We start from the raw sequence: 24,474 nt of genomic DNA on the forward strand, positions 1-24,474 counted from the left end.
TGTGTGTGGTGTGTATAAAAGGAAGTTATACCACTTGAGATGGCGATGCTTCCAAAGGCCCAAGGGCTAACCAAACCCCCAGAGCCAGTCATGAGAAATCTTTCAGATGGATAGTCAGAGTAGTGTAAGTGGTCCCAAACAACGTAGGCTACTGACATAGCCCTTGGTGGCCTCTCAGAGACTGAAGGTGGGACTTGGATCTGAAAGCCTCTCCTGCAGTCTAACCCCCTGCACTCCCCCCCCCCCCGCCCCATACCAGAAAATACTCTGCAGGCTGCCAAGGGAAGGAAGCAGTTACTAGTCCTTACCAGCTGCGACTCCCATAAGCCACAACAGCGACCAGTAGGGCAAGATATCTAGACAGGGGCAGTAAATGGCACTCACATGTTACCAGTACCCAACAGTTATCTAATCAGACACAGGCCCAGCTCCACAAGGGGAACATCATGCCAAGTCCTGTAAGCCTAGCCAGCTTCCCTGAGCTAGTGAGGTCATGGACCTTAGGGAGAAAAGAATCTTCTACCTCCACTTTGCTAGACCAGTATAATCCCTTACTATAGTCTAAATCTTATCCTGATACCCACAGATGAGTGTATTTACCACCTCTCGTCAATAAAGCTTCTCTTTCCAGTGAGCGGAGACATCGTAGAACAAGTAGGGACCGTGCATAGTTGAACTGTGTGAGTCCTGGTAGATACGTCTGCATCAAGCAGGTTTTGACAAGACATCACAGTGATGCAAAGCAGAATGGATCTTGAGAAAACACATTGTAATATGAAGGAATATGCCAGGATGCAAGGCCACGCCCCAGCAGGCAAGGAAGCACAAAAGGAATGGAAAGTCAAAATCTGAATTTGAGAAAATATTAGATAGCATCTCGTTTATAGTCTGTAAAACATAAAACCTGTTTTTATGAATAAACTCTACTTCAATTACACAACCTCAGGAAAACAGCTTACTTTGCCTATTGAACACAGTAGGTTCCCAAAGTGGCTAACAGTGATATTTATGGTTTCCAAAGCTGTTCCAGAACCTTCCCATTCTGCATCAGGACTGAAAGAAGTGGAGTCCATTCTGGGGCTGCTTCAGTGGAGATAACATGGTAGAAAAGGGACCACGTGACTAGAGGGGATTTCGGTTTCCTGGAATCCACCACCAGCCGTGGCTGAGATAGAAGTCTCTGGGTGGTTTCTATCTCTACCCTTAAAACAATTCCACCTGATGTCAGGATGGTCAACTGAGAACCCTGCTGAGTTTCTACCTAAATAGGAGTTCTACAGCATACCTATGAATAAAATAGATGGGCTTGGGGTTTGGAGATGACTTGTTACACAGTAATCCTGAGTCCAAATGCTCTTTCAGGCTCAGCTCCCTCTTCTAAAATAAGGATAAGAACGTGACTCTCTGGGACTGTTTAGTGATTTAATTTTGCATTCGGTCCAGCACCAGGTATGGAGAAGACACACCAAGAGTTACATGTTGAAAATGCTGCCAGCAATACTTCAAGAGTAAACAGCGAAACACAGGGTGTAAAAGAAACGTCATGAAATGAAACTGTGACCAAACATTTAAAATCAAAATCGACAGATTTAATTGAACTTCTGTCTCAAAGAAGAACATAAGAAACTCTCCTACGGCACAGAGAAAGATGAACAACGTCAGGGGAGAGGAGGAAACGGAAAGGATGCGGTGCTGTGTGGTGCTGATGAGACTGTGGACTGCTGTTCCCAAGATCAGGACAGCCGAGCAGGAGCACACGAGTCTCCACACACAAATATGTGCAGATGCAAAAATAATAAAGCCATAATACAAAAGAGAAAGCTTATGCAGACTTTAAATGCCTAACTCTCTACATACACTGGTTTCCAAGATAAAAGAAAACCTGAGCGCTACAGAGGCAACATCTCCACCGTCAAAGAAACTGCAAAGGTACAGGCAAGAGAAATGATTGCTCGTGAATGAAAATGTGTTATCAACATATAGCTTTACTATGCATTTAAAGAGCTGTGGTGATGTAAAGCTCCCTGCAGTAAACTCTGCAAGTGTCAAGTATACAATTGAAGCTTTCATGTAAATATGGCTTATAAAATTATCCCCAAACCAAGGTTAGAAACACCTTGATCAGCCTTCAGCACGTCCTAGGGGTGAGCTCAGCTCCCTCGTTGCTTTTCGCTGTTCCCAGGCAACCACTGATTGATTGACTGGTTTTCTGTCATTCTTCATTACATCACATTTCTGAAAACAGAGAAGACCTGCGATGTGTAATCTGACTCTGGTTTCTCGATTCTTAATTACTTTCAGATTTGGTATTCTGTGTCGTTCAAGGAGTTTGCTCTGTCCTGTTGAAGCTGTAGAATTTATTGGCACTATGTCTTCATAACCCAGCCTTATTATCCTCCTAATATTAGTATAATCTAATATGATTCCTCTTTCTCACTCAGCATTGGTAATTTGCGCCTTCTCGTTTTTCCTCATCTCTGTTTGGTAAGACGCTTATAATTCTATTGGTCTTTCCCAGAGAACCAACTTCGGGTTTCATTGGTTTGTCCTACTCAATGCTGTCCCTTCCTTTGCAGGTTTCATCTTTTTCTTTCTGCTAAATTCCATGGCTGAAAACTAGAAGCCATTTCTGAATTAAATTAATTTTAACTTACATTAAAAAATAACTTCCGTTTTAATCCTAATTCTCCTTTAATTCTTGAGATATTTATAAATAATATAACTTATTTCTTCCTCTCTTGAGAACTCCCTGAAACCAAGGACGGAAAAGGGTACCTTTGCAGGCTGGAGAGCGGCGGGGAGGGAAAGAGCAGGGTATGATCCATCTGATGAGGAAGCGGAGAAACGGGAGGTTCTCATTAGGGAGGGGAAACAGAGATAAATACAGAAGAAGGAGAACAAAATAACAGTAACGATGTCTGGAAAAGTCAGACTGAATCATACTATCTACCATCTGCCTAAAAAATATCAACAACACATGCATTTCCATATAAGCACATACATAAATAGTTAATGAAATTTTCCCATCTTGCCTGGCAATGCTCCAAGAACCAAAGACCATCTAACAAAAGCCCCAACACCAGGTGCAAGAAGAAGCCCTCTTGTGATTTGTTGGTCAGGGCTGCCAAGAGATTCCCCAAAACACAAGTTGTTTCTATTGGCCGTGGTTGCCCCCGCAGAGGTGGAAGGTAAGTACCCATTGGTGAAAACACCATGCACTTCGGACCCAGGGCCCAATACCCCTGAGCTTGGATAGACCTAAACGCCTCCTTCCTCCATAAGGTCTAGTTTTCATTGACTAGAAGGAGCCATGCAAGCTTCCACAGGAGGGGCTAACCCATCAGGCCTAACCAGCTATGATGCCTGTGAGCCACAATGACTACCATAGCATGATTAGAAGCAGCTATCAGCTCTCGGCAGGGCTTAATACCCATTCGACATGAGGGAAACCATGCCTGGTCCTGGAAACCTGGCTAACTACCCAGGTAGGGCTAGTGACGCCACAGATCTGGAAGGAGAACCTTCAACTGCCACGTTACTGCCCCAATATAATCCTGGAGCTGCATTCTAAATATGTGCCCTAATACTACAGGTTAGTATGAGATACCTCACGCTTCACCAAGGTAGAAGTGCTTTCTCTATGGTGGTTTAAGGCTGTGATGGAGACAGACATTTGTACACGGTAGAAAACGTCCTGGTGCATTTCGGTCTACTCAAAGGCAATACTGCCACAAGGGCATCATCCTCTTGGCAGCTAGAAAGTTCCTTCCTGAACTGTGCCCTACTTCCTCACTAGCAGAGGTCCCCAGGGAATAAATAAAAAGGTATTGATAACGGCCCTATGAATATCACGGGCATGGAATCCCCAGCATGCTCTCAGGAAGATGGAGATAGATGCTAAGTACGAATGGAACTTAAGGATGGACAGGATGAACTAGGGACGACTTCTAAAGACTAGGTTTGATCCCCAAAGCAAAGAAAATATAAGTATTCTGTGTTTTTGCCACCCAACTTTATTACCTGCAAGGCATGGATTGATCCAAACAGGATTGGAGACCCAGAGAAAGGTCCAGCTGGCTGATCCCGTTTCTGTTGGTAGTATTTATCTTTTATCATACAGAATCACATGGCTCTCCCTCTTATTCCTCTCACGGCAGGTCAAGTGTAACAGACAGCAGAGAGATTCTTTCAGGCGGCCACAGCACTCTTAGAAATTGGTCCTCAGATGAACCCAGCCATCTCCCCAAGTGCCTGGTTTCAGCCCAGTGAGAGATTTTATCATAACTGGTCTGTGGAAACAGTATACCTGCTAACATTTTCACGTAACAAGAACTTCACATTTTCAATAAATTCACAAGAAAGGAGAACAAAAAAAAAAGCCATGTTTTCATATCTTTACTCTTTCGGCAATGTGTGACAAGAACATAGTTGTATTAAGAAGTCAGAAATAACACAGTAGCTATAGAGGATGTTCATATTTGCAAAATTTTAACAATTATCTTCTCTAGGCTCCCCCAAATTAGCATATTTGTTAATCAAATTAATTAAGAAGCTTTTCAAAATAAAAGCAATGTTTTAAATAAATATATTCTTTCATAACCATAGAACATCTAGTTCTGCTGGTGGTGATGAATGAACATTACATTTAAGAGGTTTATGAAGACAGTAGGGTGAAATTATCTAGATATAATTATAAATGTACCCTCATTAGCCACTTCCTTCTTTATGGGTTTTACTGTATGCATTACGATTATCCCATGCATGCCATCAAATTAGCTATCACATATATCATCATAAAGATGATGTCTGACTTACAGAATTCAAGTCCGCTCAACATGACGAAAGGATATTGTTTGCACAATGTCTTTAGATTTAAATTTAGTACCCAATACTCAATCCAATTCCGGCCAAGCACGCGCATCTACCCGCTTCCAGTCACAGCGAATGAACGCCACACTCCAGCCAGGCAAACCTGGAAATATCACACCTGACTCCATTACTGTCCCATCAACGGTCCCATCACCGCAGACACTGGGTGCGCCTCAGAGTACCGCCTGGTGGCTACCGATTATTCACTGTGGTCAGCTTTTCTACCAAAGCCACATGCTCAGTAAACATCTACAGAGACTAAATCCTAAATTCGATTTCATTTAATAAATATTTCAAAGACTTTGCTGAACGAAGAAGTGAATTTGTTTCCCCAGAATTCTGATTTGAAAATTGTTTTATCTGCTTTAATTTCCACTGTCATTTTTAAATCTATATTTAAAACCTATAAAAAAAAAACCCTTGCTTTAATACGCTTGGCTTTCTTCAATAATAAGCTGTGCTAAAATCCCCAAATTAATTAAATGTCAAAGACAGAGCTAAAACTAACCAGAGCGATGGGTTACACTAGTGCTCACTGTTACTTCAGATGATCAACTGTCTCCAGATGATCATAAAGATAAAAGAATAACTTACTAAAACCAATAATGCGACAGAGAATATATTTTAACAGGACTTCTCTCTCTTTCTCACGCATGCACACACGCATGTGTGCAAGGCAGCCACACACAGGTACACACACACACGTGCACATGTGCACTGGCAGTCACACATAGATATACTCACACACGCGCACGTAAGCACGCACGCACGTGCACACACACATGTGCACACAGGCGGCCACACACGGGTCTACTCACACAGCTCAGCGTTTACAACACTGCTACTAACAATTTTAGCTTAGATAAATTAACTACAGAAAAATACTGGCACTGTGAAAATATATGTTTATGTACAGCACCCCACGGAGGGCATCATCTCTGTGAACATCTGAAGAATGTAAAAACAAAACGAAAAGGCAAGAATGAGACAGCGGAGTCCTTGTGGTGTGCACGCGCCCGGCCTCGGTCACAGCTTCCCATTCTCCTCGCCGCTCTCCTTCTCCTCTATGGCTTCCAGGCTGCGCTTGCCCTTGGCCTCGGGGCCAGCGCCAGGGCCTTTACTCAGGCCACAGGACAAACAGGCCAGCTGGATCTGTTTCATGTTCTCTATAGCCTCGTTCTTGGCATTCTTCAGCAGGTCTCCTTGCCCCTGCAGACAGGTGGACACAGAAAAGAAGAAGGTTAGGGACAGGGCTCGCGCAGCAACGCTGCTCCCCTTCTTGTCGGGATGCTGGCGAAGGATGCAAGAGACCCAGACCTTTGCGCTTCTTTCTCCAGGGTTATATCCGCATTTATTTTCCACCGTGATTGGAGGGATTGGCTCTTGGGTTCTAGAATCTCAAACCTACCCCCCCCCCCAGCTCCCTGCATCGGCTGTTCCTTGGAATTCCTGTAGGGGAGACTTCGTGTGGACACAGAGGGCCCTTGAACCTGCCACACCATAGTCGGAGACTTTGCTCACCTTTAAAGTTCCTGCCTAGTCAGGCCAAGATTTCTAGGAGAAGATGAGGAGAGATGTTCTTCCATAAAACTGAAAAGCAAACTGGCTTGTCAGATTAAACAGCACAAAGCGAAGCATCCCGCGATGGAACACACGCACGCACGCACACACGCAGTCTCGTGCTTGCTGGGCTGGCTTTTAACCTATCGGGTTATCGCTGCCAGCTCCTGTTGGTGTGTTGTGACCTACCCACATCCCTTCTGTGTGCTTCTGCATACTGGGGGCAATGTTCCCGTCTGGTAAGGGGCAGATGTTTCTCAAGGCATCGCACATCCATCAAAATAAAAAGCACAGAGAGGTTTCTGGGACACGCTGGCTGTCATTTGCGTCAATGTGTCAGAAGAAAGCAGGACATACAGTTTTATTTTTTGAAATGAGTTTATTATTACAGTGTTTAAGTGGATGCCCCCTATCGGCTCAGGGCCTGAAGGGCTACAGAAGTGTGCAGAGAAGGGGGTGTGTTTCTGTGGTGCACAGATCAAAGAGGAAGTAACCTCCCCCTTCTCCTCCCTTTCCCACAGCAGCGTAGGTGAGCGTGACCCTGGAATGGTGAGGGATGATATGGAGAATGTGGGGGCAGCAATGACTGCCGGAATATTCTATACAGCTCGGGCTCACTCAGAGAGGGGATAATAGCCTATTAGACCAAGCAATCCGCGATGAAATGCAACCTTTCTTTAATTTTATCAATGTCATTTTCTTAAAGCGTATAGACTACCTGCTAAGAAAATGCCTTAGAATGTTTATTTTCTCAAAACCCATAAAATTAGTCGCTGATCCTAACCTGTTGTAGAGACAGTTAAGTCCCCCCTCAAGCTCTCATAAGGGCTGGCTGCCCTTTGAGTACTGTTTGTATTAAAATGGACTGCCTTCAGTTGCCCAAACCATGGCCTAGGGTTTTAGAAGCAAACTCAGAGGCTGTGGAGATGAAACCTCCATGTGAGGAAAAGGGAGTCTGAGCATGGTGAGCTTCCATTCGGGCACAAGGTCACAGCCACCCAAGGGTAGAGATGGTCTAAAGTCTTGTCCTTCCCTCTAGGCCCTGTGCCCCTTCCCACACAGTCAGAGATGCATTCCCTGAGGGGAAAATATTCACAACATTCCTGGAACTAGATAATTCTCTTAACAGAATAATGGATCGAAGCACCCCTGCCCCCCAGACCCTGAATACTGAAAGCCATTTATAAAACTGGTAAAATTCAATTATTAAGTAAAGATAACAGAACACATTAAGGGCTTACTCTGTGCAGGGAATATTCTATTCTGAGCAGAATCATTCAGGTGTCACACACTCCAGATGACAGATATTTTCATGAACTCCAGATTACCTATTATAAAACAGCGCCAGAGGGACTACCTTTTCCAGAGTCACACAGCCACTCGGTGGTGGATCTACAGCTTCTTCAAGGATCTGTGGTCGTCAACACTACAAGGTATGGCCTCTTTCGAGAGCAAATCATACACTCTTCCATTTACACAATCACACAGTGAAGTCACCTGTTCACTGCTATCCACGCCACAACAGAGACAGAAGAACATGAGTGCCCACGGGACACTAACAGAATCTACAGAGGGGACGAGGGGCCAGGGATGCAGGATATGGGGAGAACACCCAGGTGGGGGCCCTGTCAGAGAGCCTCCCACCAAATGCACTGTGGGCTTTTATTTCATGCGAAGGAACTGAGAATGACTTTGGGCCTTCCTCGAAGCTGGAAGATTGAATGCTCGAAGATTGAAGAACCCAGGTTGAAAAGCTGTTTACGATTTAATGATCACCAATAAACTGCTATAAAATGATCTGAAAAGCAGTTAAGCTCCCCTACGGCCACCATAAATAATTTGCAACTATCTTGCAATAGAGACTTGAGGGGCATACTTAAAATGCACCTGCAAGTGTCTGTTTTGCAAGGCTGTATATGGATAGCGTTTTTTAAAACTGGAAAAAATCCCTTTATAAACACACTTTATTAATGATGTGCCTACACTTGAGATTATTTCCAGTTTTGCTTACAAACCTTTAGACTCAGACTTGAAATGATCATCAAACATTTTTGAAGCAAGCTGGCACACTTTGCAGTCATAAGAGAAAAATGAAGCACACGCAGCTATCAGTCTCGGTGGTGCGAATGCCAAACACACTCTCACGCCTATTCCCACAGCGGGTTATGACACGCGTTTTAATCAGCCCACTGCCAGGGCACCAGTTCTGGGAAGTGGCATCCAAGCCTAGAGGCCAGCCTGTGCCAGCTCTGGTGAACAGAAGCCAGTCTCTCTAGAAAACAATGGCCAGTCGGAGAAAACAGTTTGTACCAGTGGACAAGGGCAGACCCACATCATCTCCTGACAGCCCAGGCGATGACAGGCACTGGCAGAAGAAAACAAACAATTATTAAACGACTAGCTAATGAAGGGGGGGAAATGAAAGTCTATGAAGATCTTACATAGGAAGCTTGGGTTTCGTTGTTTCAAGAACCCTAGGATTAGGGTTTCTGTTCTGTGGCTCAAGGAAGCACACACTGACTTTTTCCCTTTGGATCTTCCCATTTGAGACACTGAAGGCAGAAGAGAAATTCAGTTTCTTATTCTAGAAAACTGTACAGAGCTGATGTGTCCTGCTAAGAACTCCCATTCAGGCAAGTCTCCTAGGTGATTTCTCCCATTTGGGGCTCAGCCATTCCCCTAACCAGCTGGCTGCCCCTTTCTCCACCCCGTCACAAACAACAACCCGCTCAGACCAGATCTCCTTCCTTCCAACATCTCTGTCCTTGGAGCATCTCCTCCAAACTGTCTCAGGCAAAAGAGTCTTGTAAAGTACATAGTTAAGGCACAACCAATGAGGCATTTCAAAGAATGTTTTGATTGGAGGAAGAAGAGAAAGTGAAGTCTAGAGAATTTATTTTCTTGGTGGCTTATAAATTGAAATGCTTCCTGTTACACTAAAATTATCTGGGATTGTCACGGCATAGAATGCAAAATTAAGGCATTGTTTGACCCCAGAATGCTCAACTTGAAAGAAATGTCAAGCTGCCGCTTCCTTTTCTGTCAGAAAGCTGGTGAGAAGTCACAGCTCCGAGGGGGAAAGGAAGTCACTTTAGTCCAAAGAAAGCGTAAGAGCAGCATGGGGTACGCCGGCACGCTGATGCTGATGGGACACAGGGAACAGCTGTGAGAGGCTCGCCCGGCTCATCTTCATGTCTATTTGGCTTCTGAACATAAGGCTGCCTAGCAAGTCCAACATCCAGAGAAAGTAACCGCTGGGAACACTGACAATCATAACAGATCATTATAAGAAGCTGAAGCTAAACACTAATGACAGTTAATGCATATCGAAAAACAAAACTAGACATTCTTTGTCAAGTACCTTTAACTATACTAATTGCAATTAAAGTACATTGCTTATAAGTAGGGAAACGCCCAGCAGGATTTGGACTGTGGACATGGCCACGGTGTCACAGCATTTCCACTTTGAGTCACTGTAACAATGTCAGTCCTTAGGATGCCTTCCTGCTCTCTCATTCACTAATATAAGCTTGGGATTCACAAGCGGATGAGTGTCAGTAGAATTCTTTCAGGACATAGTAGCCAATATGACTTGAAAACTGAGTCTACTAAGCATGACGTCATGTGTCTTTAATCTCATGATACTGCATGTATCAAGGTAGCCAGAATTCTAAATACAAATCCTCAGTTAGCCTGTGTTTCATAATCTTTCAGAAGATACTTAGGAATTTTGTTTTTCCTGCTTCTCTTACCAAACATGAGTCTACTCTAGTGTTTGAGGGTAGTTTTAGCTGCAGTCTGGCAGAGTCGCTATCTGAAGGCATGGATGGCTCGCTCACGCCCACCTTTCCCATGAACTGCACCTCCCTTGTGGGGCCAGTTCACGAGCGCAAAGGAAGATGGGGTGTCCAGTGCCACTGCCATATGGGAAGGAAACGTGCGGGCTGTCCCAGAGTGCACCACAAATATGTAAAGCAGCCAACTAGAACTCTGGGAATGGAAAGAGCCTTACACGTACACAGCCACACACGTACACAATGAAGCTTATCTCTATGCTGTGTGGGCTTGCGATTGCAATGGTTGTGCTCTGTCTGGATGACAGCACTTTGAAAGTATTATCTCCATATATCCTAGCTCTCATATTCCTTCTACCCAATATTTCCCAGTGTCCTTTGAACCTTAGCCTATCATATGTAGGGCTAAATCCTCAACAACCCTTTATTCTCAGTATCTTGGATAGCAACAGTCTCTACATTTACTACCATTCACGGAAAAGGAAGACTCTCTGGTTAGGACTGAGAGCAGCTTTTATCTATGGGTGTAAATACGGACAATTAGGGAAAATTGTGTGCTCTGTTGATTTTGTTAAGCAACATTAGCAAGCTCCCCGCTCAGGCCTGTGGCCTCCTCGGGCATGGGCTGTTGACTGCATTTGCAGGTTTAGGTACTCCTCGTGGGATTCCTTCTGCAGGTCGGGTCTCAGAGCTTGCACTACTCTATGCTATATAGGCACATCATGCCCAGAAGGTGAGTTTTATAATTCACAGGGTTCACAGCTGGGTGAGACCATTAATGCCTTTTCTCTTCCACCTGCCATTATCGAATCTTCTCGCACTTCTGAAAGTTAACTAGAAGAGAGTATAGCAGGAAGGGAGGCCACTTGCTTGTTTTCCCAGCTGCCCAGACTCCCAAAATAATCACATAGAAACTACATTATTTAAATCACTGCTTGGCCAATCACTTAAGTGTACTGCTATCTAGCTCTTACATCTAGTATTAACCCATTTCTAGTATTTTATATTTTACCACAAGGCTCATGGCCTATCGACAAGGTTCCAACATGTCTGTCTCTGGCGGCAGCTCCATGGCTTCTCCTGACTCCGCCTTTTTCTCCCAGCATTCAGTTTAGTTTTCCCCGCCTAGCTCTGTTCTGTCCTGCTCCGCTATAGGCTCAAGACAGTTTCTTTATAAACCAATGGTATTCACAGCATACAGAGGGGAAGCCCACATCAAGAGAGGACATTTTCAGCTCAGGGCCAGTCTGCTCCCTCTGTATCTTGCAACTGAGCTGTATGGGGTCATTAGCAATGAGGTCCGTCCTCCAGCTCCTGCTGGTCCGTCCTCCAGCTCCTGCTGACAACAAGAAGACCGACGGGAGCCTTACTATCTGGGGACCTCTGAAGTCTCCCTGATCAACACGTCCTATGGAGGAATCCCACAACTGGCACCACTGTGTTACTGATTAGTAGCCCACTGCTTTGGGTGCATGACTATATACCCATTGAGGTCTCCCCTCTATGTCGGCTTCATTGCTTTGGCGAGTGATGCAATGCTTCATAAGAGTGCCACCCACTTCCTAAAATGTGAGGAAATTATGGGCATATCAGGGCATTATGTCATTATATCACTTCCAACATTCCTGCTGCTTCTCGCTAAATGTGGTTTCCCCGTGACACACACAGTCTTTATGCTGATACTTTTGAATTCTGGCCTTTCTCTCCAATATAGGCATGGAGTTTGGAAGCGTTTACCAATGTGTTGAGACAGGGTCTTGGTACAAAGCCCAGCATGTCCTTGAGTTTGCTGTATAGCCCAGGATAGCCTCAATCTCCCAATCGTTCTTCCTCGGGTCCTAGAGTACTGACTGACGTTAGCTAAAGACTCAGGGATTGCTGCTAAGGCGAGGGCTCATCGCTAATTATCAGATGTGATTTCTCCTTGCAGCAGCCAGGAGCCCAAATTACTTCCTCCCGCCCATGTGAGCGGATCGCCAAAGATGGCAGCTAAAATAACTTGAGAGAAACCAGAACCCCAGGAATGATGAGCCTTGAAACTTGAAAGCAGTTTGTCAGGCAGCGACACACAGGATTTCGGGAGGACTGGGAATGAGATGTTCCCAAAAGCGAAGCCAGGATTTCAACACTTCTTTATCTTGGAAAAGACGCATACTGTTTTTAAGATGCACCTGCACTAATGGGGACGCTTTCCTCGGATTCCACAGGATGAACCACCCTCCCCCATCCCCTACAGCCGATTATCTTGTCACTTCAAGGCTGTAGAATTGTGCAACACACGGAAGGGTTGCTTGCTCATGGAATAAACATTTTGAAGGGGCTGTTTCTTTTAAAACAGAGGAGAAAGTAAAAATGAACCCAAGCCGTCTGTCCGCAAAAGAAGTCAATGGCGAGCTTCGTTGTCTGTGACAGAACTGTTATCCTTCTGTAGATTTCCTGCCCTGGGCTCCTTCAAGGGCACAGTGTTTGAAAGGCCATCTGTCTGCCACGGGCAATGACTGCAAGCCTAATCCACTTACAGAAAATGTCAACAAAATTGCTTCAACACCAGTGAGCTGAATAATGGAAAACCTTGAGCGAAACTTAAAAAATGTGACTCTGAAAAAGCCTTAGGGATGTCGGGGCCCCTAAGGACCCGTGTCCGGAGATTCCTTGCCACCATTTTGACAAAGGGACCATTGGACATGACAATTGGAAGCGCAGCTTGTTGACTTCCTGCTCTCTCTTCTGCCTCGCACGCTTAACGTCCTTCACCTTTTTGTTAACAGACATTAGAAAAGGCAAGGAATTGATGTTTACCTCTGCTGAGGTGCTAATGTAATTAACTGCATTTCAAATAACAACACCTTAACAAATACACATTATTTAGAAGTTCCAATATCTCCGATGACCTTCCACTACCAAGAAAATGACCTAGAAATCTAAGTCAATACAACCCTGACGTCACAAGACGACCTGAAGAGACCAGCACTACAGATTTCCCTCCAGCAACTCAGACCATTTTCCTCTCCAAGGTCTCAGTTAAAACACCTTGAAAGATCTAATATGTGCCAAAGGCCAGAGCAGGCCGAAGCGGGGAAGGTCTTCACTAATATTAGAAGATTATATTTCAGTATCACCATCCCTGATTTCAAGCTCTGCTAGAGAGTTAGAGTAATAAAAGAAACCAATGGCATAAAAACAAACAGGTGGATCAATGGATTCAAATTGAAGACCCAGACATAAATCCACACACCTGTGGACACCTGATTTTAGATAAAAAGTCAAAATTATACAATGGAGAAAAGAAAACATCCTCAACAAATGGTGCTGGTCTAACTGAACGTCAGCATGTAGAAGAATGCAAATAGATCCAAATCTGTCACCATGCACAAAAGTCAAGTCAATGAGGATCAAAGACCCCAGCATAGATCCAGATCATCTGAACCTGACAGAAGAGAAAGTGGGAAATATCCTTGGGAGCATTGGCATCGGAGACAACTTCCTGAACAGGAACCTAAAGGGCAGACACTAAGATCAACACTTAACAATGGCACCTTATGAAACTGAAAAGTTTCTGTATGGCAAGGGACACCGCCAATAGGGTAAAATGACAGCCTATAGAATAGGAAAAGATCTTCACCAATCCCACATCCAACAGAGGGCCGATTTCCAAATTATATAGAGAACTCAAGAAACTAGACATTAACAAAGCAAATAAATCCAATAAAAAATAAGGTACAGATCTAAACAGAGAATTCTCAACCAAAGACTCTCAAGTGGCCGAGAAACACTGCTGTTCAATGTCCTTATCTGTCAGGGAAGTTAAAATAAAAATGACTCTGAGATTCCATCGTATACCTCTTAGAATGGCTAAGATAAAAATCACAAGTGACAGCTCATGCTGGAGAGGATGTGGAGCAAGGAGAACACACCTCCATTGCTGGTGGAAGTGCAAATTTGTACAGTCAGCGTGGCAGTTTCTCAGAAAACTAGGAATCAGTCTACCTCAAGACCAAACCATACTGCTCTTGGTCATATATCCAAAGGATGCTCAAGTATACCACAAGAACGCTTGATCAACTGTGTGCGCAGCAGCTTTATTTGTTATAGCCAGAGCCTGGAAACCACCCAGATGCCTCTCAACTGAAGAATGAATAAAGAAAATGTGGTCCATTTACACGATGGAGCGTTACTCAGCTGTTAAAAACAAGGGCACCCGGAAATCTGAAGACAAATGGACGGAAGTAGGAAATCTGTCCTGAGTGAGGTAACTCAGACTGAGAAAGACAAACATGGCGTGTACTCAGTCATAAGTGAACATTAACTTCAAAATAAAGGATAACTGTGCACAGCGCAAAGACCCAGAGAGACTAGGTAACAAGAAGGATTCCTAGGGCCACGCCTGGGTCTCCCTGGGGAGGGGAAATAGAAGAGATTTCGTGAGTGGACTGAGGGCACGTGGAGATGGGAACTTGAATGATAAGGCTTTGAGGGAAGCAGGGGGAGTATACTGAAAGAGACAACTGGAAATGGGGGGACATTTTAGAGTCAGGTGAAAACCTAGGGCAAGGGAATCACCCAGGAATCTACAAGGACGATCCCAGCTAAGACTCCTAGCAACAATGAATATGTAGCCTGAAGTGGCCATCTCCTGACAACGAAAACCTTCAAGTGGAGGAAGTGGAAAGCCAACCCAAGCACAGAACCTTCCGCAAACACTCTGTCCTACCTATGGGATGTGCTGGGGTAAGGGTGGCCTAGAGATTAGGGGAGTGCCCAACCAATCTAGCCTAAAACCCAGGCCAGGAGAGTAAGTCCACCTGTGTCTCTGCCTGGAGCACCAGGACCCACAGGCTGGATGACTCGGAGAGAACCAAACAAGACTAAGAGGGGGAAACATCAATGTAAGGATGGCTGAGGACATTGTGCTACGATCATCAACTGATGCTTAGCTCAGTGGTCCTCAGAGATGCTTCATCCAGCAACTGATGGAAATAGAGGCAGACTCGCAGCCAACACTAGGCCGAGCTCAGGGGATCCTGTTGAAGAAGGGGAAGGAAGATTGTAGGAGCCACGGAAGTAAAGGACCTCACAAAAAAAAACCCATACAATCAATCAACCCGGGCTCATGGGGGCTCGCAGAGACTGAACCAACAAGCAGGGAGTCTATGTTGGACTGCCGTAGGCACTTTGTATGTTACAGCTGTGTACCTTGGTCCTCTTGTGGGACTCCTAAAAGTGGGAGCAGAGGCTTTCTCTTAATCTGTTACTGGCTTTTGGGACCCTACTCCCCATACTAGGCAGCCTTGCCCTGTTTTAATCCACGGAGAGGGGCTTAGATTTGCTGCAACTTGAGATGCCATGTCTTATTGATGCTCGTGGGGGACCTGCCCTTTCCTGAACAGAAATGAAGGAGAAGTGGATTGGGGAGTGGGAACAGAGGGAGGGTGGGGAGGAGGTACAGGGAGGATGGAGGGGAGACTGTGGCTGGGCTATAAATTAATAAATAAAAATTTTATGTTAAAAAGCGTATTTTAAAAACACAATCTGATATGTTCTGTGTAAGGCTTTAATTGAAGAGGTTTCTGATCACGCGGCTCCACGTGCTGGTCACATGACTGATCTTCAAAAAGCAATTTTGCAAAAGTGGTGGAATAAGAGCACAGATAAAAAGCCAGCATCCCCCAGCCAAGGCGAGCTTCGGCGGCTTCACGCCAGCACAGAGCCGCAGCTTTCCACAGCAGATGCATTTTTGTGACACCTGGCCCCTTGTCCTACAACTCCAAAGACACCGGCGTTGGCACCCTAGAGCCCCAGGGACACTGCTCTGTCTGGCCTGGACAGGTCCTTTCACCAAGGACATTCAGTCCTTAGTCTGCACGCCTGATGTTTCAGTATACTGAACATGAGCACACGGGGCTGGGGCCTGTTCCCGGAGCTGGTAGGCACGCATTCCTGCTGGCCTGAGGCCCGTTCTGTATAAACTGGAGGGAACAGTTACCGGGAGAACTTGTCTGAGGGACGATGACAATAAGCTGTCTACCCTGTGAGCGTGGCCTGAGCAGGTCCTGGTGCGTGTTCTGCTTCTTCCTAACGACCAAGCTGTCATGGCCAACTTGGCTTCCCTATCCGTGGCTGGTTGGAGACCTGGTCTGTGTTGTGTTTATTCTGCTCTCTCAAATCCCCCAGAGCATTGGGCTAAACATCAAACCAACAGCTACCCAAGGAAAGGTCTATGCCCATTCTCCATAATGTGAGACCCACTCAGGTTACAGATTTCACACTCAAACTGCGCTCGACACAAACTGATAGCACATGTCTGTGTATGTTGAATGTTTTCAACCCTACCCAACCCTATCCAAACGTGGGAAGTCCAGTAATTTTCCTTTCCAGTTGCTCATTCAGGGTTATGCTGGTTTGATAACTCATCTATTCCACCATGTGTTTATACCACTCTGCATTTCTCTATACAGACACGGTATTTTTACTGGTGTGGGACAATTCTGTATTTTGTCAATTATATTTTAAATAAATGCTGATTGGCCAGTAGCCAGGCAGGAAGTTATAAGAGTTAATAAGAAGCCTAAGCTAACGGGACAATCAGTTTATAATTAATGTAGACCTCTGTGTGATTTCTTTGGGACTTAATGACTGCAGGAACCAGGCAGGACAGGAAACCCCAACAACATTTTACTAATTAGTACTAAGGAGTAGATGTCTATATTCATTCAGTGCCGGCATCTGCTCTACAGCATCCACTGAATTGGCCTAAACAAGGACTTTCACACTGTTATTTTTAAACCCAGAGCCCAAATCAAAGTTCACATATTACTGACACCTTTGAAGAGAATGTCTTCATCCTGTGGACTTGGCAAAAGTAGAAGGGCCAGACACAGTCATGGGAAACAGCAAGGTCACAGCTGAGCCCTCTCTCTGAGGGGACCTACATCTCCCCAGCCTCGCTCCTGCTGACTCTCTGGAACACTACTGCCAGCTCGTGTGTAGGTGTCAAAACATTTCTCCTAAATGTCAAATACCGCCATTCTTACCTGTTTTTATTTTTAAATCAACTTTATAAATATATATGCCTGGAGGGGAAGAAACCCACCATGCATTCATAAAACCTCCTCAGTTTCGTGTCCTGCCAACGCCTCCCTAATCCTTCTATCTGGGCCTCGGATTTCTTCCCAGAACAGATGACTGTGAAAACGGAGCTAGCAGCAAGCACCGGGGAAGGATGCTCACACCCCACTCTTTAATACGGCAGCAGCTGATACTCCGTAGAATTTGGACATTTGAACTAAGAAAACAAAGCAAAAGATCAGAGAAGCTTTCAGTGACCCCTGCTGAAAATCGGGAGCTGTTTCTGACGAGACCTAATGATATTTTCTGTAGCCATAGGTCAACGATCAACAAGGCAAGCCTGACCTCTTCTTCCACCGCTTTGGCATGCTTGTGAGCCCCAATGCCTTATAAGGATGTTTGAAAAAGCCACATGAAGCCGTACAATCTTATATTTACGTAAAGTCATAAGAAGCCGTACAATCTTATATTTACCTAAAGCATATGCATAAATGTTTACATATATAATTTATATATAAGCAAATATATATGCTTATAGTTTAAATGAAGTTATGTCACTTGGGGCACGGGGATCCCCTCAAGAGCCACAGACCCTCTAATAAAACTCCAGTACCGAACATGAGAATCCTCCTTCCGAGTGTTTGCCCAGGGAGGCCAAGAAACTCCCAAAGCAATATCGACAGTAGCTGTTGCTCTTGGCGCCTCCCAGAAGACCCTGTTGCTGAAGAAACCCCAGACTTTTGACACAGGATTCAGAGGAAGTAAGCTGAATGTGACCGGAAAGTCCCTCCCTGAGGACTAGCCTTCGCAGGCTTAAAAAGTGCTGTAAGCTGCCAAGGGGGGAAAGAATCTCACAGCCCTACCCAACTGTGGTGTCTGCGAATCACAAGGATCAGCACAGCAAGACGCTCCAAAAGGGCAGTAGCAGGTACTGTTATCTTGGCAGTGACCAACAACTGTTTAACTGGGCCTGAGGCCTCCTCAGATAGGAGGGAAATCAGGTCTGGCTTCAAATCTAACCAACCACCCTTGGCTGGGAAGGTCACAGAGGTCACACAGATTTCAAAAGACAACCTACTATGGCCAAGGCCAAACTGTGTTCTAAACATTACCCACAGTTAAGGGCCCCTCCCAGCCCTCATCAATGAACACTCTTTTCTCAGCAGACAGAGACCATTACTAAAAGTCACGGCTAGTCGAAATGCAGAGAAGCACTGGCTGCAGTAGCCGACTCCAATGGAAACATCTACAACCTATCTCCTACACTGAAGGCTGGAGGAACATGGAGGAATGGAGGCTACAAGACTGTGTCTTCTGAATTCGGCAGGGGAAGTGACGCTTGTGAAATCTCAGCAGTATGGCTGCCTAAAAAAGACCTAAACAATTGCAGCAGCAGTTGATGTCCCAGGGTAGGATGCCCCACCCCTAGATAAAGAGCTGCAATCAATTAACGACTGCTGAGAGAGGAGAATTAGTCTTCTCTGGAGATGAGTCCCCTAAATAGTAGGACTAATCCAAACTCAAGTCAACAATACTAAGCAGACGCAGCAGGTTGCATTTATAGATTTAGTTGCACGAACATCTGAATCTGTATGCAAAAATGATAATTAAAGAATAAGAGGTCATGAATTTGAAAGGGGATATGTGGGTTAACATGGGAGGCACTGGAGGGGGAGAGAAGGGGAAAAATCATGTAATTCCGTTTTAATTAAAAAAAAAGGCGACAACACAAACTGGCCTTGAGCTGGGACCGAACTGTAGTCCCTGAGCAGAGGTGCTCTGAACACATTCAGGGTGGCCAAATCAGTAATTGGCCTGTGACCTATGAGATAGCCTCACACCAGTCAGGAATTAGAAAAACAAACCCGATTAACCCTTTCAGAGACTGGAAGTGGGACATTCTAAGGGCTGTAGCCAGGTGACGGAATTACACAAAATTAAAGGAAAGAGAGAAGCGTGGAGCTGAGCCCTTTCAAGACCAGAGACCCAGAGAGCTACGCACTGGCTTCTCCTCCCAAAGGAGAGGAAGAGAGCAGTTTGGGGTCTCCAGGCTTCTCCCAGGAGATGGGCTCAGTGCAGCGCCACAGCGTTGTCCACCTAAACAAGCCAAGTTCTGTGCTCCTAAAACTCAGGGAAGGGAAAAGCCGGTTGCCTTTTTGCTCACACCCCCTGCCTAGTCTGTAACATAGGGAAGATATGCTTTAAATTCTGCTGCTGTCACGACCTATGGCTTCCTAGGCGCCTTGGAGAGAAAAGCGACATTCTAAATTGGATGGAAAGGGTTTCGGAACGGCCTAAGGGACCTTAGGAACGGCACTAGCTCGGCTTTTCTGGGAAACGTGGGGTTCAATGAAAGCTTCAGTTTATTAACTAGAGCTTGGCTTACATGTGCTGTGTTAAAATACACTGAATTGTGTGAAACAGGAAAGACTACCAGACGGAGAAGGCGATGAGGAAGTAATTAGGTGGGAAAGAACAGAATCCTGTGGGGACACCCAGAAAGGACACCTGGCTAAGCCGGGAGCGATGGGAGAAGGGAGCTGCGATTCTGAAGGTACTTGTGATGGTTGAAGCTGAGGGGAGGAGGGTGGAGGACAGGGTGGGCTTCTCGGGAGTATAAATACAAGACACACCTGTGCTGGCACACTTGCACGTGTGTGCATTGTGCAGGAGTGTCTCTCAAGTATCTGGTTAAACCGGCACCCAGCGAGCCCTATGGATTCTCTAGTCTCCCCCAAGCTGGGATTATCAGTGCCCACAGCTGGGCCTGACTTTTTACAGATCTCATACACTTTCCTGGCTGAGCCATCTCCCCAGCTCCAAGACACACTCTTGAGACACTGCGGACAGCCGGATCACATTCCCATGGCCTGGATAAACAGGATCAGGGTTCCGTGCAGCTAGGGTAGAACCTGGAAGAGATGCCAAGGGAAGGAACTGGAAGGGATGGGGAGGCAGGCCACAGGCTTGTCCAGAGGAACTCCGGGAACTGAAGGGAGGGCTGGAAGAGTCAGTGGTCATGGCCATTTTGATGTCTAGAAAAGTTGGCCCATCTGCCATGCTATAAAAGAGGCAGGAACATGAGAGAGAGAGAGAGAGAGAGAGAGAGAGAGAGAGAGAGAGAGAGAGAGAGAGAGAGAGAGAGAGAGAGAGAGAGAGAGAGAGAAAGGAAACATCAGCTTGTAACGGGAGGCAAGAGTGACGGAGACCTGCAAAGGCTTCTGAGAGAAGAGCCATAGATGCGGTGCGCTAAGGAGACAGGCGCCTCGGACCACAATGAGAACAAGGGGGATGCTCCCGAGAGTCAAGGAAGAGAAAAGGCGTGAGGTCTTCACGGTATTTCACCAGGAGGTTCTGGTGACCTTGGAGAGAATGATTTAATGGAGTGTCGGGGGAGAAAACAGATAAAAGTCGGCGGAGAATGAGTGGGAGGTAAGGAGGTGGATGCGGCGAGCGTAAACAACTTCATTAAGGAGTTTGGGCGTGGGCGAGGAGGGAGAGGAAGAGCGCTGGATGGGCTAAATTCATTTCTAGGAGCTTTTTATATGTATAAGAAACGCACGTATAAATTCAGTTAAGCTGAACAGTGAGTAACTAAACAATGAACTGTGGAAGGAAAAAGGCAACATGTGAAACGGAATAGAGACAAGCTTGAATGTTATTTCTCGAGCTTGACGGATCCCAGTATCCTAACGTTTGTTTTCTCCTTCTTTCAGAAACCCGTATTTGTGTGAAGTGGAAAAATCTAATCAAGAAATAAAAATATGAGTCACGTTTATTTGCGTCTACATCGGTCTACCCAAAGTAAAAAGTGGAGATTTGCTACGCTCCAATGCACATCTAGCGTTGTACAATGGGAAATTCTCATATCGTCCAGCAGGGGGCACCCCTGCTTTGGGCTTGAGTAGAAAGAGTGCATCTGTCCGCAGAGCATTTAAGCTCCAGGGGTGAGAAGCATCCTTGGGAAGCCATTCAGTTGTTCATTCTGCTCCAGAGTAGAGCTACAAATAAATTCTGATAGCTTCCAAAGTCATCAAACACACTGATAGGTCACTAACCTACAGAAGTCAATATTGCCCTTCTAAGTGAACACGCCATTCACAGATTTCAGGTGGAAAGCAATCTTAGAGAACCCTGAAACTGTCCGCGTGCGTGCGCAACTTTTTCCCCCCAATATTAGTTAAAACTAGTTTTCTCATCCGCCAGTCAGCTCAGGAAATGGTTCCATGCTGGTCACGTGTTAGTAGCACAAAATGAAGGTTAGCAACCCAGGTTTATAAGCCAAGGGCGAGAACAAGGCCAGCGCACAGTAGCGATGCCAAGGGCCTTTATAACTGGGCACTCACAATGCCACACGGACCACTGAGGACCAGAATGAGAGGTTCACTTAATTTTAACGATGTACTGCGCATTTTACTAGGCGCTTGCGGCTAGCATTTCTGTGGGACAGCAGAGAGGGGCCGGCGCCAGCCTCCAGCAATATTGTGAATGAAGCCACATCGTTTTCATCTCAGCCTCTTTCCTGTTGGCAACCACCACAGCTACAACTCGAGCTTCACTCTGATAGCCGGCGTCTCCCACAAGAACAAAAGCCACTGCGAGCACGGTAGCTGCTTCTGTCCTCCTCGCTGTAGCGGTTGCATCCCAGGAGTTAGCACAAGGTCTTTCCCAAAGCAAGGCTCTGCAGCCTTCGTTGAAATAAGGTGACACTTAATGCATCTTCCGCTCAGCCTGGAGTTTTCAGGGCTACTGTACCCACCTCCATTTTCCAACTTCTCAATTCCAGCCCAGAATGGTTGGCTCCTTCAAGACTTGGCCTATCTGTTTATAACTGATACGCTGTCCCTTGCCCGTTACTTGGGCGTTTTGCAGGATAACCTTCTGACGAATATTACTAAGGACTGGCCCCCATGCTAGCTGGCAATGTCAACACTGGGTGAAGTAATAATTGGCGTACCTTGAAGGACACAGGAGCCCGCAGTGTAAGTAACGACAGGAAGATGAACACTTGGGGTCATTCTAATGGCTCTGCCGTCCTGTCTGCTCACGTTGAAATCAGGTTGGATGCCGAAGCACCCTCCTTCACATAACAACGCATTCAAGTTAACTTACATTTTTTTTTTATCCAAAGATCCAGATAAAATGATGGGGTTTTAATTTTTGTCCTGATGGTTTAGAATCAATAAAATTAATCTTGTCTTTGTCCCTTCTCCTCCTGGATCATCCTCTTAATGTACGAATGTTGCCATAGCAAAGGGTCATGGATAGGATGGTTCAGACAGCATCAAAGAAAGCATCATCTCACAATTCTGAGGACTTGAAGTAAGTCCCGCATCAGGATGCCTGAGCCTCTCTCTTTCGCCTGAGAATGTCACCTAGTCTCTCCTCGCACTGCCTTATACGCCTCTATAAGGCAGTAAATATTCCAGGGGCCGGACTGTCCAGATCGCTCCTTAGAAGGACACAGGACACACTATATTTTGGGACCCACTTTATGACCTCAGGGCAATTTAACTACCTCTTTATGGGTCCTAAAAATCAGTTACGAGCTGAGGTACTTGGAAATGGGACTACAACATAGGAATCTTGGGTGACAGCACCAGCCAACGGCATCATTTCCTCTCCTCTAAGCAAGTATTAACTTACTATCTACATTCAACTACACCGGACTCCTTTGTGTCTAAAGCATGAATGCCTACGTGACTGTGAAAAGCAAGCCCTGCCTGCCCCTCTGAACACGGCACCAACTCTCTGCGTTTGCTTGCACGCCTCTGAGCTGAAGGGCTCCGTCCCATCCCACAGTGCAGCTTTTCCAGGGGGCAAACTGGTCTGCTATGTCCCACGCTGGGTTGGAAACAGCCAGGTAGCGGGTGGAAAACCTTGTCAGGCTAGATCAAATCTCCCAGAACCAGACGGCTGGGGGCTCAATTCTGGTCCGGCCATCCTGACTGGATCAAAATGATGATGACATTGATATGAAAGCGTTAATTCTCGATGTGCAGGGAAGATGACCAGTTTGGAGTCTAAGGGACTCTAGGAAAGGGTGCATCTCCTCTAACCATCTTCGTGTATTTACGTGCACTATGTATGGGGAGCGCCGGATAAATATATGAAGAGTAACTGATAAATATGATGATAATTCACAAAGGGGGAAGAAATCCACAGAAACAAGTCACCGGGCATTTAAAAAGATGAGGTGAAAACCCTTGACATTCTCTTATATTATTAATAATGGGACCTTACTGTAAAAGCCAAAAATCTGAAGAGAATCAGAGTGCTCTTCTCAACCCTCTTATGAGCAACCAATGATAACAGCTTCTAAAATCTCATTCCGCCGGGGCAATTCCTTATATTGTTATAGGTTTATATCCACTAAGTCAATTCAACAAACATATCGTGCATATCCCTCATTCCTCCATCTGTAATATGAAAAATGCAATGTGAACATTAGGATTACAAACTAAGAACTAAGGTCAACAAGAAAATCCTTATAAGTTACAGTCTGCTTACCCAGGTGCTCTGCGTACAGCAGGGGAAATGGGGCAGGGAGAAAGAACGCTCCTGCTCTGCTGGGGAGAACTGCAGCCACCCGCAGTGACCCCAACATCAGTCACAGGTGCAGCAGGCCAGAGGCAGCTCCGGAGAGGAAAAGAAAATCAAAGCTGGGTTTCGGGTCTGCTGCAAAACCTTACGAGCAGATTACGAGCGCAGGGTGTAAGGGAGCTGTCTGTGGTCTACAAATACAGAATTCTGGGGGCGGTCTGGGGGGGGGGGGGCAGGGTGGAGGGTGGTTGAGTTACACAGGCCTGAAAGAAGGAAAGTTCCAGAAAGTGCAGGAACAGCTGGATTCCCAGAGATGTGGACTTTTGAGTTGGTGAATGTTAAGGACAGGTCTGACACGGCTGCGTCAAACTGGGATGGTGGACATCTTGAAAGAGGTTGTTACCAGGCTTCGCACAGAACAAGGTTTTTACCCTCCTGGTTGCGAGTCCGTCATGTCGTCTGGAGTCCACCTCCGGGCCTCTGTGCACCGGTTCATCTCTGCACGCTCACCTTCAGGCCTGCCCCGAAGGAGCTGACTCAGCATCCTCAAGGGGACAAACCCTGGACAGAGGAGTGACTCAGCAGAACTCGGGGAGGAAGCTGTGTGAGCCACAGTTATTTTTCCTGAGGGGGAGTGTAGTGT

General features: G+C 45.8%; 1 protein-coding gene across 1 annotated transcript in view; it reads right to left on the reverse strand.

The window, feature by feature from the left end:
- Nucleotides 1-276: 276 nt before the first annotated feature.
- Plcl1 (phospholipase C like 1 (inactive)) overlaps nt 277-24,474 on the reverse strand; it is a 266,470-nt gene continuing 242,272 nt past the window's right edge. The window contains exon 6 of the mRNA XM_057758602.1: nt 277-6,078. Within this exon, the coding sequence (XP_057614585.1) occupies nt 5,896-6,078 (183 nt within the window). The 3' untranslated portion in view covers nt 277-5,895. The remainder of the gene's footprint in view (nt 6,079-24,474) is intronic.

The sequence above is a fragment of the Chionomys nivalis genome, chromosome 26 (assembly GCF_950005125.1).
Source record: "Chionomys nivalis chromosome 26, mChiNiv1.1, whole genome shotgun sequence".
Lineage (NCBI taxonomy): Eukaryota > Metazoa > Chordata > Mammalia > Rodentia > Cricetidae > Chionomys > Chionomys nivalis.